The sequence below is a fragment of the Juglans regia genome, chromosome 4 (assembly GCF_001411555.2).
Source record: "Juglans regia cultivar Chandler chromosome 4, Walnut 2.0, whole genome shotgun sequence".
In the NCBI taxonomy this organism is placed as follows: Eukaryota; Viridiplantae; Streptophyta; class Magnoliopsida; order Fagales; family Juglandaceae; genus Juglans; species Juglans regia.
Window position 1 is genome coordinate 29,703,205 of NC_049904.1, and position 15,262 is coordinate 29,718,466.

Sequence of the window (15,262 nt, forward strand, 5' to 3'; positions counted from 1 at the left end):
GAAACATTACTCCAGGTGATGAGAGCGTTTGGAAGAAGGTGGTTAGACTCGTAAGGTACTTTCATATTCTTACTAGAGGAAGAGATGCGACTCCGACAGACACAGATGAGAGCTGGAAGAAGGCTGTAGAACTAATAAGAATATTTCATACCAAGAATCTGGGAAGAGCTCCTACTCTGGCAGGCACATCGAGTGCAGAAGAAGGCGCACCGGACGTGAATGAATGCTCTTCGAGGCAGGAATTCATGTATACTCCTGATACTCTAGTGCGCCGTCAAACCTCGCCTGATGGCCATGAATTCCTGATCGTTTAAGCACAGAGATTGAACTATTCTTCATCCCTAAACCTTTATCGTCTCAGGCCATATACGTTGATTTGAAATATAAATTGAACTATAATGACAATATTGTCAGTATCGATTTCAGACAGTCTGTAAATATTTTGTGCTAATATATTCTTTTGTAAACTGGTGACATTCACAGTTCAACTATTTTTTTTTTTTTGAATGACACGGGTGTCCAATAACTGCGTTCCGACTAATCTCGAGAATGCATAGACTCTCAACAAGAAATTTCCTCCAAGTGCAACTCAAGTTCAACTCTTTTATCATCCTTTTGTAATAAGAAAATAGAATATAAAGTCATAAATTCTTCTCTCCGAAAAAAAAAAATAAAAGAGAAAAAGTCGTAGATATAATCACTACTATGCTTCAAACAACACAATACATAATTTGAAAAATAAAAACATTTTTGCACAAAAACAAACACAAACCTTATTTCGAGTGCATAATCGTTAAGTTCTCATTCAACCAAACATAATTACATTCTACAACTTGTCTGAATTATAAAATCATTCCTCTGAGTGCAAGTTAACTGCCATTAAAATACAAACTCGCGCATACACAAAGTGAAGGGCGTGCACAGATGAGAGATTCCTGAATCAATACTGGCTGCTGCTTTCATCAGTTAAATTAGAAATGATCAACAACTCAAGGCACGAAAACTACTGGACAAGCTCCATAGGAATATAACTGTTAGACCATAATCGAATCTAGAAACTCATCAGCTTCCACCATGAATCAAATCTAGCTCCAACAGAGAAGAACTTGAATAAAGAATTGCTTCTAGTCATATACTTCCGGTAGGCATTGAATTTGTCCATTCATGCCTGGCACATACCAAGCCTACCGGTTACCTCTTCCTCTTCCACGTCCAGCCCACGCCCATCCCCTGCCTCTGCCCCTAGTCCCCCCGCTTCTTCCACCATGAGATAAACCTTCCAATGCCCTATTAACCAGCTGATTTTGCAAACCACCAGCTCCACGGCCCTTTTTAGATGTCACATTGCTGGCTCCATGAGCAGCAGTAGCGGGTTGTTTTCCTCTGCAAACAAAGTTCATGAAAAAATAAAAATGTGTCCACCATCATTAATATTGCATGCTAGTGGCACGGAATATTGCAGGGAAGTTGTGCCAGAATCTGGGGAAGTAAAAGGAACCCTGGTCTTGACTACACTAACACTTTTAGTCCTGTCATCAAGGCTACCACTGTCCGTGTTGTTCTCTCTCTTGCTGTGACCAACAAATGGCCTCTTCGCCAACTTTATTTCAAAAATGCGTTCCTCAACGGGCATCTCACTGAACATGTTTATATGGAACAACCCCTAGATATATTGACCCTCGCTTTCCTGATCATGTTTGTTAGTTGAAAAAAGCTCTCTACGGCCTAAGTTCCGCTACCTTGTATAGTTCCACCATGTCAATGATAGGACCTCCTCCAACTGCCTACCCATATTCATGAAGCAACTAGGTGATAGTTTCTTGGAGTATTTATTGTAGTTAGTGTGCTTTAATTTTCTGAACTTGAGTTTTTGTTCTAATTAGTTATGTTTAGATTTTTTATGGAAAACTGCAGCAACACCCATGGAACTCTACTTCCGTTGCCGCTTCAAGTACTGATGCCTTGAGTAGTTTCGCTGCCGCATCTAGAACTGCTGCCTTGAGTAGTTCCTCTGTCACGTCAAGTACTGCCTTGTATAATTCTGTCATACCAATGATGAGACATCCTCCAACTGCCTACCCATATCCATGGAGCAATTAGGTGATGATTTCTTAGAGTATTTATTGTAGTTAATGTTGAACTTGAATATTTGGTCCAATTATTTATATTTATATATTTTTTTTTTTGAAAACTGCAGTAACACTCATGGAACTCTACTTTTGCTACAATAGATACTTCCGTTGTCATGTCTACTTCCGCTCCTATGTCTAGTTCCGCAACCAGTATTAGCTCTAGTATAGCTGCTAGTTCTAGTGTACAAACTAGCACTAGTGTCGCTGCTAGCTCATGTTCGGCTTTACCGCATTTGTTTCTCCGACATCTACCAACCCATATCCATGTGGCAACGAGGTGATGTGTTAGATTTTCCACATGTTGTCTTTCACATTATCGACAACATATATTGTCATATAATACTCTTTTCCCCTAATTTGTAGGAAAATAAAGTGCAGCAAACTAACTTTATTGAAGAAATTAGTGAGGCCACATTAGATTCGATAGAAGTTGAAACGAACTCTACTGGCTCTTTGGGTAATACGGTTGATACCAAATAGGCTTGCAGTTCCGAGTCACTTCATATAGAGCCTACTAATGGGGGTGATATCATTGAAGAGCCAAAGCTAGGGATGCGCTTTGAGTCAAAGAATGAGTTGATGACATAATATAAACATTACAGAAAACTATGTAGTTTTGGAGTTATGACACAAATGAGTAAAAGGGAGAAAGATGAGACTGTCAAATATATCACTGTGGGATGTGCTCGTGGTGGCAAGGCACGAAATAGGGCATCAAACGTCTCCAAGCCATGGCCAACAAGCAAGACAGATTGTAAGGCAAGGATGAATGTGATGTTAAAGGATGTGAAACTATGTGTCACATTCGTATTTAACACACAATCGTGTGCTTAGTCCAAGAAAATCCAAGTTTTTCAGATGCAACAGAGAAGTTAATGAGTCTGTTAGGAGAGTGTTGGATACAAATGATCAGGCTGGCATACGGATGAATAACAGTTTCCATGCTCTTGTGACTGAGGCGGGTGGGTTTGAGAACATACCATTTGGAGAAAAAGATTGTCTTAACTATATTGATAAGGCTGCGCTTTAGTAAAGGTGGTGCTCAAGCGCTGTTTGAGTACTTTAGAAAGATACAATACAAGAATGATGGTTTTTTCAGTCTCATGGAATTGGATGATGATGATAGGATGAAAAATGTATTTTGGGCGGATGCCCGTAGTAGAGGGGCCTACAACTACTTTAGAGATGTGGTAACATTCGATACCACATACCTGACAAATAGGTATGTAATGCTATTTGCACCTTTCGTGGGTGTAAACCACTATGGACAGTCAATCCTTTTGGATGCAGACCTTATTTCAAGTGAGGATACAGAATCATTTGCATAGTTATTTAAAACTTGGCTTGATTATATGGATGAGAAAGCGCCGAATACTATTATCACAGATCAAGATCGTGCAATGAAAATTGTGATCGTCATTATCTTTACCAGCACGCAGCATAGATATTGCTTGTGGCACATACTGCGAAAAGTCCCTGAGAAGTTTGGTTCTCATACTCAATACAAATGTGACCTGAAAAGTAAGTTGTTATCTTGTGTCTATGACTCCCTTACAATCGAAGAGTTTGAGAATTCTTGGAACAGCCTCAAGGATACGTTCAACTTGCATGAAAATACATGGTTGCAAAGCTTATATGCGGAGAGAGAGTTTTGGGTGCCGGTATATTTAAAGAATTCATTTTGGGCAGTAATGAGTACAACTCAATGTAGTGAGAGCATGAACGCTTTCTTCGACGGCTACATGCATGCTAGGACAAACCTTAAAAATTTTGTTGATCATTTCGACAATGCATTGAAGAAAAAAATTGAGAACGAAAATCAAGTTGACTTCCATTCATTTAACTTCTCCATTCTATGCATATCACACTTGGCTCTTGAGAAAAAGTTTTAAGAGGTGTACACAAATGTAAAATTTAGGGAGGTTCAACAATAGATAATGTAACATCCCATATTTTAGTGTAATTTTAATAAAGAAATTATTTTTATTGATTCAAAATTTATTCTCTTGTTTTAAAATTATTAGATTTTTTTTAATTGGGTTATTTTATGATTTTTAGTTTACAAAAATTATTTTTTTTGAAGTGCTTTCTTTAAATTAATTACTGTTATCCGTTTAAATTTCTTCTCAAATTAAATTAACTTATTATTGGATTTAATTATTTAGTTTCATTGTAATCACTGCGTTTGAATTATTTTTATTTCATTGGCTGTTTTAAAATCATTTGGGTTCATTAATAATTTTTTTTAAAAGAGAGTTTAGGTTTAAGTATATTTATTTTATGTTATTTTCTTTATTTTTTTTTTCTCTTTAGACTTAAGAACCCGTTCCTTGGAAGCACCCAGAGCACGTCTTACCCGTTTGCCATTTTCATGCATTCCCTTTTCATCCCCTTCATCTAGGTTTTTCCCTTTACTATTTATATCTCCTTTATATACATACTTACGGTTATCATCTCAACCCTAGACTAAGTGCCGCTCGTCCTCCTCTTCGCCAAACCGAGATCCCTTCTCCACTGCGCTAGCAAGTTTCATTGCTGTTTTTTTTTTTTTTCTCTTCACGTCTCAGCCTCCATCAACCACTGTACCCACTCACTGCCGCTGCCCTCATTTTCACGCCCCAGCACACAAGAAACCGTGGCCTTGCAGCCAATCCCTACACTTCCGTAAAGCACCAAACCGCAAGCCTCGGTTGCGTTCAGCAGCCCCGTCACCCCCCACAGCCATGCCAACACGTCGTTCTCCACCGAACTCAGTCCACGCACGGAACCTCAGCCACCCAGGTCCACCACTCAAGCCGCGCGCCACCACCCTCTCCACGTAAACCCACCTCTGTTTGCACCACCGAAAAACAGAGCACCAGCCTTCCTCCATAGTGAACCCCAGCGCCGCCACCCAAACTGCTCAGCCTCAAGCGGGAACAACCAGAAGACGCCGGTCGTACGCTCAGGTCCGCCGTGACCACCCTCGGTAAGCCAAGCTCTGTCTCTGTGCTCTGTCTCCCACCGTTCTCTCTCGCTCACCTCTCCCTCTCTCTCTCGTACTCAGCGCAGCTCGACGGAAGCTCAGCCGCACGCCTGCTCTCCAGCCGCTCCGCCACTGCCTACCCAGTCCAGTCATCGCACGCTGCCGCCTAGTTTCCCCTTGAGTAAGTCCTGCCGCAACTCATGTTTTAGTCTTCTTTAGTGTCTGTTAGTTGACTATAAGGGAAACAGTATATATTAGATATTTCGGTAAAGAAGAAGAGTCTGTTTTTACGTTCCTACCCTTTTATTTTCTAAAACATGCTTTAAATTTTTGGAAAGGCTTTTAATGGACTACAAGACTTATGCTGATGGCTTAGTTTTAACTGATTAGTGTTTAAATCTAATGAGCTATTTTTTTGTGGACTGGACTTGAGATTAATGAGACATACGTCATTTTGAAAGACTTGTGTATTTTTTTTTATTTTATCAGGCCTGATTTTATTATGTTTGATACACGGTTTTAGTAAAAAAAAATTTATTTGGGCTGCATGTGGGTTTATTTGGTTAAGTTGGTATTTTTAAGAGACTGATATTTTATCGGAATATTTATTAAGTAAATATTGATAAATTTTTTTTTTAGAATGATCAGTAAGTGTAAAATCTTATTTTGAATCCTTTTAAAAGAATATTTTTTATTTAAACAAAAGCTATGGTTTTAATGGTTTCGATATAGTTATGTTCTTTTTTTAGTTTTATAATTTATAGTAAGGTCTCATTCGTAAATAAGTTAGAATTTAATGTTTTAGTCGGAGTTATTAAATTGGATATTGATGAGTTTAGAAAGTGATGCTAGTATTTTAGGAATAATGAGAATTTTCAATTTTGAGGAATTAAAAATAGGTAATTTTAGAAGTTTAGGCTTAAATATCGAAATACGAGATTGAATAGAAATTTATGAAAATTTACGTGATTATTTTATAGGTGACAATTAAGTTTGTTCGGCATTATTGAGGAAATTTTCGAAAAAAAGCTAAGAAGTCCAGGTAAGCGGGGTTTCTATGCTAGATTTGCATAAAAATAAAATGGACTGAGGTTGATTTTTGAAAATAAATATGTTTTGTTATGAAAATATATTTGAACTACCTCAGTTATTTGTTTCTGCATTACTCATGAGATTCTGTTTAAGAATAAAGTATTTTCTGGCATGACTGGTGTAGACATGAGCTATTTTGCATTTTGCTTCTAAACTCTGAAAAAGAGAGCGAATATGAAAGTTTGTGCATAAAATAATGTTTTGTGATTTCTGGAAACTCTGTTCTGTTCTGAAGATGGTCTGTACTCTGATATGATATGCTTTCTGAAAATTCTGTTCTGTTCTGAAGGTGTTCCGTATTCTGATATGATGTGATTTCTGAAAATTTTTGGCATGACATTCTGAATTGGGATGTGGTTTGTGGATGATGACCTATTTGACCTACCACGGGTGCTAATAGTGGCTTCTGTTTGGGTTGGTACCAACTATTCTGTTTCTGGTGCACCCACTTTGGAAACAAAGTGGTTTTCTGGTGGTCTTTCCTGTGTGCACACTCGGGGCTCCGAGAATAAATAAGGGGAAGATTCACATTCTGTTTCTGCTCGGTTAGCTACCGGGGTTTGCACAACCCTACCACGGGGGTTAAACATGGCCTCTGATGCGATATGATGCTCTGGTACGATGGTGGTCAGTTATGCTATGCCAAAAGAATTTAAATAAAAATATTTTTGAACTTTCGCTATGATATTTTTATAATATGTTATGACTCTGCATTATGAAAATAAAGTGTTTTGTTCTGCATCATGAAATCTGTAAATGCTCATGTTTACATACTAGTATATGTTCTCTACTTACTGAGTTGTTGATAACTCACCCCCCTCTTATCTCCAATATTTTCAAATGATTGTTGGATATTTTAGCTGAGGATCAGGACTATGAAGAATTGGGTGCGATGACTTAAGAATAGAAAGCTTTCGATGAGTATTGGTAAAAAAAATTTTATGATTATATTGTTGAAATGTGAGTATAAGTGATATGTAGAGAAGTTGGTAATTTTTGGGGTTACTGTATTGAGGATTTTATATACGAGTAGGTGTGGTTAATTAAATTTGAAGCGTTTACATTTGATTTGAATCTTTTGGAAGAGTATTAGCAACGTTGGAGTTGATTATCTGGTAATATGAGTTAACTCTCCGGACCCTCGGGGACGGGGCGTTACAGATAATGAGAATGATATATTGTTATTGTCATTTCGAGAAAATGGATGGAGTAATCACAACTTACTCGGTCGACGATGAAGTTAAGGCCGAAGATTTTATCAATGAGGTTACTTATACTGTTTACTTTACCGAGGCCGAGTGTGCGGCGACGTGTGTTTGCGGGTTGTTTGATATGCGAAGGATAATATGTAGACATAATCTTATCGTCTTCTCAGCTAGGAAAGTCCGTGAGTTGCCAGAAAAATACATATTGGACCGGTGGAGGAAGGACATAAAACATAAGTATACTATTATCCCTAGTAGTTATAACATTGCTGATCAGAGACCTGAAACTGTTAGGTATAAACGTATACTGAAAATTTTTTATGAGGTAATAGCAAATGCAATTTCCTGCAATGGGCATACTGAGGATATGGTATCGAAATTGTATGCGATGAATGAGGTATATCGCACATCGAAGCCCTATAGCATAAATTCTAATGTTGGAGTAAGTACTGTGAATGCAGCCATGGAAGAAAGTTCTAAAAATGTGCTAAGTCACCATGTTGTCAAAGGCAATGGAAGATCCCCGTGCAAGAGGAGGATGTCGACGATGGAGGAACACTTGAAGAAAGTTAAAACAAAGGCTGCAAAAAAGAAAAACGATAAGGGAAAAAGCATACTGGTGAGAGCATAGTTATTGTCATTATTATGTGATGTTCATTTTTAAGTATTTGATAATATACTATATTTCCAATTACTTGTGAATTCTAATTATTTTTTATGTTGTTAGAGGCGTAGCTTGGACACCGAACTATTGGAAAGCAATGGAAACCAACTTGGCCCATCGGAAATGAGGACGCAAGAAAATGTACAAACTCTCATAATGGTGGATCAAGAAAGTGCACAACAAGAAGTGATGGGGACACAAAAAAGTGTACAATTACCACTTTCATTCATTTTATTGTATTTGTATGTTTTTTATGGTGGGTCATACTTTGTCTGCTATTATATTCACAGATGCAATTAGGGATCGATGGAACCTCAGCCGAAGACAGCAGATGGAACGCAACGAAGTAGCTCCTTGTAGCAAGACTTGTTGGAATCCATTATTGAATTATGTTGTGTGTTAATGGTGGTGATTTGTCAATTTTGTTGGAGATGGTTTGTTGGCATTTGTGTGTTGGGGTGATTTAGGAATTTGTGTAATAGTTTCTATATGTTAACTTTAAAACATCGCTAATAGGTTATAGAAAACAACCAAGGACCAAAAATTTTTGAAAAGACCAAAAGTAGAATAACATTGCATACCTGGGAGGAGAGAAACCACGAATCAATTCGCACAGAAAGAGAAACTAGGTTGGGAACCAGGGATCGATTCGCTTAGAGAAAGTGCTTGGGAGGAGAGAAACCTAACAGAAAGGGTGTGGTGCGATGAAGAGGGTTTGAGAATGAGCAAGGGTAGAGAAACGTTAAGTTTTGAGTTCATGGAGAGTCGTCGAGCAAAAGAATCCGAACACGCCATTTCAAAAGTTTCAGAGCGCAGTATTTTGAAGTAAATAAAACGGTACATTTTTCTCCATGTTGGATGTCATCCGCGGACAGGCACGACTCGGGCCTGGCTTTACACTTTTCGAAGCTTATATATCAGCATTCGCAGTACTGTTCTCCACCACAAGGGCGTTTCCACCTCGCGGTTTTGAATGAAAAAGTCAAACAAGTCCATGACGTGCCCCGCAATTCTGACACAAAGACTTGGATTAAAGAAGACATTCATTCAACGGTACTGTCTAAAGCCAAAATTAATTATTAAAAAAAAAATTAAATGAGAATTTAATTTTTTTTAATATTTAAGACAAAATTAAAAAAATACTTCAAAAAATTAAAAAAAAAATACATTTATGACTCTTCGTAGGAATCCTCGAGGATGGCCCTAGAGGACCCCCCGTAATTTGGGTTGGGGGTGACAAAATTTTCCAAAATCACCCAAAAAAATAATTTCCCAAATCTTATAAAAAATAATTTTACCCCACTAAAATATCATTTTGATAGTTTTGCCCCAAGTCGAGTTTCTTGGTTTCAAATTTTCAATCCTGCTAACCATCCGAATTCCTACTGTCTAAGTCATATTATTGACCATTGAGGTTTGTAGTTCTCACTGAAATTAATGAAAGTTGTAATTGAATGAATGCCCTTATTCGCCGGAAGGCTAACGCGTTTTTCCATACATAGCAGACCAAGCATGTATATATATAAGGGAGAAATATCTCCTCTAATTTATCTTGATTCTTGATCCATTTATTATATATATAAGATGTTTGATAAGGTTTCTGCTAAACTACTAACGTCCTAAACAGTACCAGACTCCCCACCCAAACTACCAAGGTTTCTGCTAAAATGTCTGTAGTACTGTTCTTTCTTCTTATCTTCTCCATTAATGGAGCTGAAGCCCAAACCAAAGTTACGGGTATCGGTATACTCATTGATTCTAATACCCGTATTGGGAAAGAAGAGAAGGTAGCCATGGAAATTGCAGCTCAAAACTACAACAACCATTCAAGCACTCACAAAGTCACTCTTCATGTACTAGACTCCCTTAGAGTCACTACTTCTGCCGGTAAGTACATCGTCTGATCTGTTCTCTTTCACCCATTTTGTTAACATAATTTTACTAAGATATTCCGTCGGCGATCATGTAATGAAAGATGTAATGAAAGATAATAAAGCAAAATGGAGTTCGGAAACTAAGCCAAACCATTTATTGAAATCTTGCTTTTTTATTAATAACAAAAGTAAGGAATTCAAGTCCTTTGCCATTAACAAAACCCACAAACTAGTGCAATAAATTCTCTATGGCTCGTACATTTCAGAATACACCGGTCTAATTCTACACCAAAGAATCAAAAGGCAAGGATGCTTCAGAAATTAATAAGAATTAAGATCTTTCGTATAATAGCACGTCCCTTATTGTTAGACTGAGTTTCTAAGATTGATGGGTGGGAGTTAGAACTTAGATAACGAGTCACAAACACTCTGTTCTCGATTACCAGCCTAATCCCAGTACTAATCTCGATTACCGGCTTATGTTGCTATATGTAATATCTAAATGTTGGTTGCAGCAGAGAAGATGATTAGGAAGAAAAGGATAAAAGTGATGATTGGCATGCACACGTGGCCAGAAGCAGCTCTTGTAGCCGATCTTGCAGGGCAAGCTCGTGTTCCGATCATTTCGTTCGCAGCACCAGCCATCAACCTACCTCTAATGCCACTTCGTTGGCCTTTCTTGATACAAATGGCTAGAAATGGTTCTCAACAGATCAAATGCATTGCAGATATTGTTCGTGCGTACAATTGGCAAAGGGTCATTGCAATTTCTGAAGATGGAGCTTATGGCACTGACTCCGGCATGTTTGCACTTTTGTCCGGTGCTCTACAAACTGTTGGTTCGGAGATGGAGTACCATTCGGTTCTCCCACCAATTTCGTCTGTGTCTGATCCGGAAAGGCTTGTCCAAGAAGAGCTTATTATGCTAACGAAAAAAAAATCTCGTGTTTTTGTCGTCCTTCATTCATCACTAGAGATGGCAACTTATTTGTTCAGAGAAGCTAAGCAGATGGGACTAGTCGGGAGAGACTCGGTTTGGATAATTTCAGACAGCATTATGAATCTGCTGGACTCTGTCAACAACTCCGTTATTTCATCCATGGAAGGCGCGTTGGGAATCAAGACCTACGACTCCGAGAAGGTTGGTAATTCTGAGTATCAACTTTTTTATGCCCAGTTCCGGAAAATATTCAGAACTGAATATCCAGAGGAAGATAACTCCGGCCCTGGAATCTATGCTCTACGAGCATATGATAGCATTAGGCTTGTCACAAAAGCGATAGAGAGAATGGCTAATAACACAAGAAGTAGTCCAGAGATGTTGTTAGACAATATGTTATCAAGCAATTTCTCTGGTTTAAGTGGTAGAATACATTTTAAAGCAGGGCAACTCTCTGAAAGTCCTGTATTTCGGATTGGCGTGGTTGGGAAGAGATACAAAGAAATAGACCTCTGGACACCAGATTTCGGCTTCTCAATGAGCCCTTTTGTTGATAAATGTGAAGAGAAAAATTGCCATGGTAACTTTTTTTATACCGCAAAGACTTTGTTCATTCCAGAACGGAATCAAACAGGTTGGGAAATGCCTACTGATTCAAAGCCATTGAAAATCGGAGTTCCAGGTGGAACCACGTTTAAGACATTTGTGAAGGTTGAGTACGGGGAAAAACCGAATTAAAACAAATATGATGGCTTTTGCATTCATGTTTTCAACAAGGCGCGAGACCTATTAGAATATCATCTACCTTATGAATTTGAGACACGCAGGGGCACCTACAAGGATCTGCTTCATCTTGTCCATAATAAGGTAACAACTTTTTTCCCGCCATTTATTATGGAGAAGTCCTTTCTTAGTGATCGTTTATGGTGCCTGATAGAATTAGAGTCTATAACCTAACATTAAATAAAAGGTTATGCTGTCCATTAAGCAGATAATAGAAGAGCTCTTATAGATAAAATTAGTATCCAGTAGATTTACTGTAAATGAAATTGATTTGGTACTGTTCCAATGTTTATACTCCAAAAACACTCGTCAAATTATCATTATAGACAACATTAACTTTTCTTTCTCAAGTAATGTTATATGTCATTCAACACGAGTTCAGCCCCTTCCAGAGAGACAGATCTTTTGGAATAGTGAATCAATGATTAGGAACAACAAAGCCCCTATGAAAAGCAGTGAATCTTTGACTAGAACTAATCTGACTAGCTTGTACTATTAACTTTTTTTGTTCTCATTTACTGGGGTACAAGTATTTGTTCTGGCTTCTGATAAGGATTCTCTGCATGTCATCCGGGTCGAATACAATAAAAGACTTATGATGCTGTCGTTGGCGACTTCACCATACTATCCGACAGACTGCAGTACGTTGATTTTACTGTTCCATATACTGAGTCAAGTTTGGTACTGATAGTTCCAGCAAAATCCGAGAGGTTAGAATTTATGTTTGTAGAGCCTTTCACTTGGGGATTGTGGGTAGTCACTGGTGCCATTTTGATGTACACAACGTTCACAGTTTGGTTCCTGGAGCACCAATCCAACCCAGAATTTAGTGGCCCATGGAAGAATCAGATCAGTACTGCACTTTGGTTTACCTTCTCCTCTCTGTTCTTTGCTCATAGTAAGTATCAATTTCAGTACACAGCCAAAACTGTTCTATTATGTTCAGCAGAAGCCTGCCTAACTATTGCAAGACAGTCTGAGAGAGTTTCCAGTATGGCATTACTGGCTTCTTTCCTTGTATCATTGACTGGAACTCTATTTCCAAAATGTTCAGAATCGTCAAAATTCATAAGAATGCTTCTGAAGGAAAACATTGATTTATTAATGAGAGGAAATTAAGCTCTTGCTAATGCCACATGGTTTCATGTTGCTTGCAGGGGAGAAAATCAACAGAAACGACACACGTTTGGTGATTCTGGTGTGGCTCTTTGTAGTGATGATCCTAGCCTCGAGCTACACTGCCAGTTTGTCTTCAATGCTCACCGTGCAACAACTACGACCAAATGTTGCAGACATTGAGTGGTTGAAGAACCACAACTTGAAAATTGGTTGTCAGTATAAGTTTATATGCGAATATGTGGAGAATGTGCTTAACTTCAAGTCAGACAATATCGTGAAAATAAGCTATGATTATATGTACCCCGAGGAATTCAAGAGCAAATATATAGCTGCGGCCTTTCTCGAACTCCCTTATGCGAAAGTTTTCCTCAATAAGTACTGCAACGAATTCACCGGCACCATGGCTAGCACCAAATATGGAGGATTCGGCTTTGTGAGTAACTCCTGAAACATTCATTACACTGAACCTTATGAATTTCATTACTTCTGAGTTGAGCATCATAAAAAATTTCTAGTGAAGAAAATCCCCCATCCCCGCCCCCATAAAGAATACTAGCATAAATTAAAACGTACATAATGCAGAAAATAATTATGCCCACCATGCAAAATGATTTTCCATGTCATGTATGCCTTCACTGAATGCATTTATCATTTTGTATATAGAATGCAACTCTGATTGTAAGAACAGAAGATATTCTAGGATATCATTCCAGTTCACAAGAAACAATTCTGTAAGGAATCAATGGCAGCCAAAATTAATTTCAACTACCCTGCCAACAAGTATTGGAAAAACAACTCCTGAAACTTTTATCTTCCTTTTGGAATCTTGTTAGAAAGTTAACATCTGTTTCATCTACTTTGAGAACACCTAAGGAAAATCTTTTCGGGCTCCCCACTCAGGCCTTCCAGAAAGGGTCGCCAATTGCCGGGGATTTTTCTAAAGCCATTCTACAGCTATCGGAGAATGGAGATTTGAAGTCACTGGAAGATGAATGGCTGACTCCCTCACATGAGTGCTCAACCAACAAAACTTCCAACAAACCTAATAGCTTGAGCATTAAGAGCTTTGGGTTCCTGTATCTATTATCCTTTTCCACTTCTACCATTTGTCTTCTACTATCGTTAATTCGTTGGCGAGATCCATGCAATGAGAGCATTTGGCAGAAGGTGGTTAGACTAGTAAGATACTTTCACATCAAGAATCGAGGAAGCCCTCCAACTCCCGCAGACATATCGTCGACAAATGAAGGCATATCAGATGCCAATGAATCCCCTTCGAGGCTGGACTTCATCAGCAATTCTAACAGTCCAGAGAGCCATCCTCCCTTGCCTGCCAGCATAAACTGAAAAGCAGCTTGCTCTAAATTGTTTCGAGGAGAATAATCAATACATACTTAGAATATCTCAGAACATCTGTGAATACACGCACTACACAAGCATATATACTATGCTTATATCTAGGCATTACCCAACATAGTTTGTATAAAAAAAATATCTTCTGAAATACTAGTGATATACAGTTGTTTGGCTGATCATGGAAATGATCCTGAAAAAGCCTTTTTCTTGTTTACCTGCAATATTGAAAACAATCAATGTTTTATGTTTATATAAATCTTCATATAATTCTGTGATTCTTTCAATCTTCATATAAATCTTCATGTTTTACCTATCAAAAAAATAATACTGTAAAAAGAAATTTCCATTCACAACTTGGATATGAGAGGACCGGGGGGGGGATGTGGTTCTTGGACCATTTGCTTCCTCACAAAATCTGCACTCAGACGAAAACACTGATAAACGGATGCTTCCCATTGACTCTTATTTACACTCATCAGAACAATATACTATATATAGTAGCTTTTTCAAGCTCTCCGTCAGCCAAGCATGATTATACATACTCGGTCTACAAAGTGTCAGAAATATGAAAATGTTCCTCCAACTGCATGTAAACTGCTATTAAAATACAGACGCAGGTTTACACAGAATGACAATAGGGATGCACAGATTTCCGAATCAGTCCCGGCTGCTGCTTTGATCAGTTATATTAGAAAATGATTAACCAACTCAAGACACAAAATCTACTAGACAAGCTACAGATGGATACTATTTATAGTCCCATGCTCCTCCGGTAGAAATTGATCATGAAAAATTTCTGCAAGGGATTGTGAGCGAGCGTGTATAGCTTTCGCACATCGGGGAAGCTGGAACAAATTAATACCAATAGAATCATTTTCTTGCAAGATGAATTTCTCACTATAGCATAAGCGAGTCACCAGAATATAGTCGTCTAGGCGATAAACGAAGCCAGAACCCAGATCCTGTTCCCAGCTTCGGATGATCAATCAGGCAAGATCGGCGGTGTTTTCCCCTCCCAATTCACTATTCAGCCAGCGGCTGCCAAGCAGTCCGACCGTATGGAACATGTCGGATCTGGCGGGTCGTGTTTGGGATTCGGTGGGTTGTGTCTGGCCTTTGTCGTATACGTTTT

The 15,262-nt window shown here is 38.4% G+C and overlaps 2 protein-coding genes across 4 annotated transcripts in view; both read left to right on the forward strand.

Annotated features, from left to right (window-relative positions):
* The window catches only part of LOC109021235 (glutamate receptor 2.9-like), a 58,015-nt gene extending 43,638 nt beyond the window's left edge, over positions 1-14,377 (forward strand). For both annotated transcript variants that reach the window (XM_035689703.1, XM_035689704.1), the window contains exons 3-5: positions 12,247-12,553; positions 12,813-13,207; positions 13,675-14,377. In XM_035689703.1, the coding sequence (XP_035545596.1) occupies positions 12,247-12,553; positions 12,813-13,207; positions 13,675-14,121 (1,149 nt within the window). In that variant the 3' untranslated portion in view covers positions 14,122-14,377. The remainder of the gene's footprint in view (positions 1-12,246; positions 12,554-12,812; positions 13,208-13,674) is intronic.
* Positions 7,303-8,587, forward strand: LOC109000930 (protein FAR-RED ELONGATED HYPOCOTYL 3-like). 2 transcript variants are annotated; one of them, XM_018977997.1, is made up of 3 exons: positions 7,303-8,013; positions 8,122-8,265; positions 8,349-8,587. In XM_018977997.1, the coding sequence occupies exons 1-3, from the start codon at positions 7,354-7,356 to the stop codon at positions 8,406-8,408; spliced, it is 864 nt and encodes a 287-aa protein (XP_018833542.1). In that variant the 5' UTR covers positions 7,303-7,353; the 3' UTR covers positions 8,409-8,587. The 2 variants fall into 2 exon arrangements, with proteins under 2 accessions (XP_018833542.1, XP_018833540.1); XM_018977995.1 differs by having other exon boundaries at positions 8,122-8,587.
* Positions 14,378-15,262: the final 885 nt, after the last annotated feature.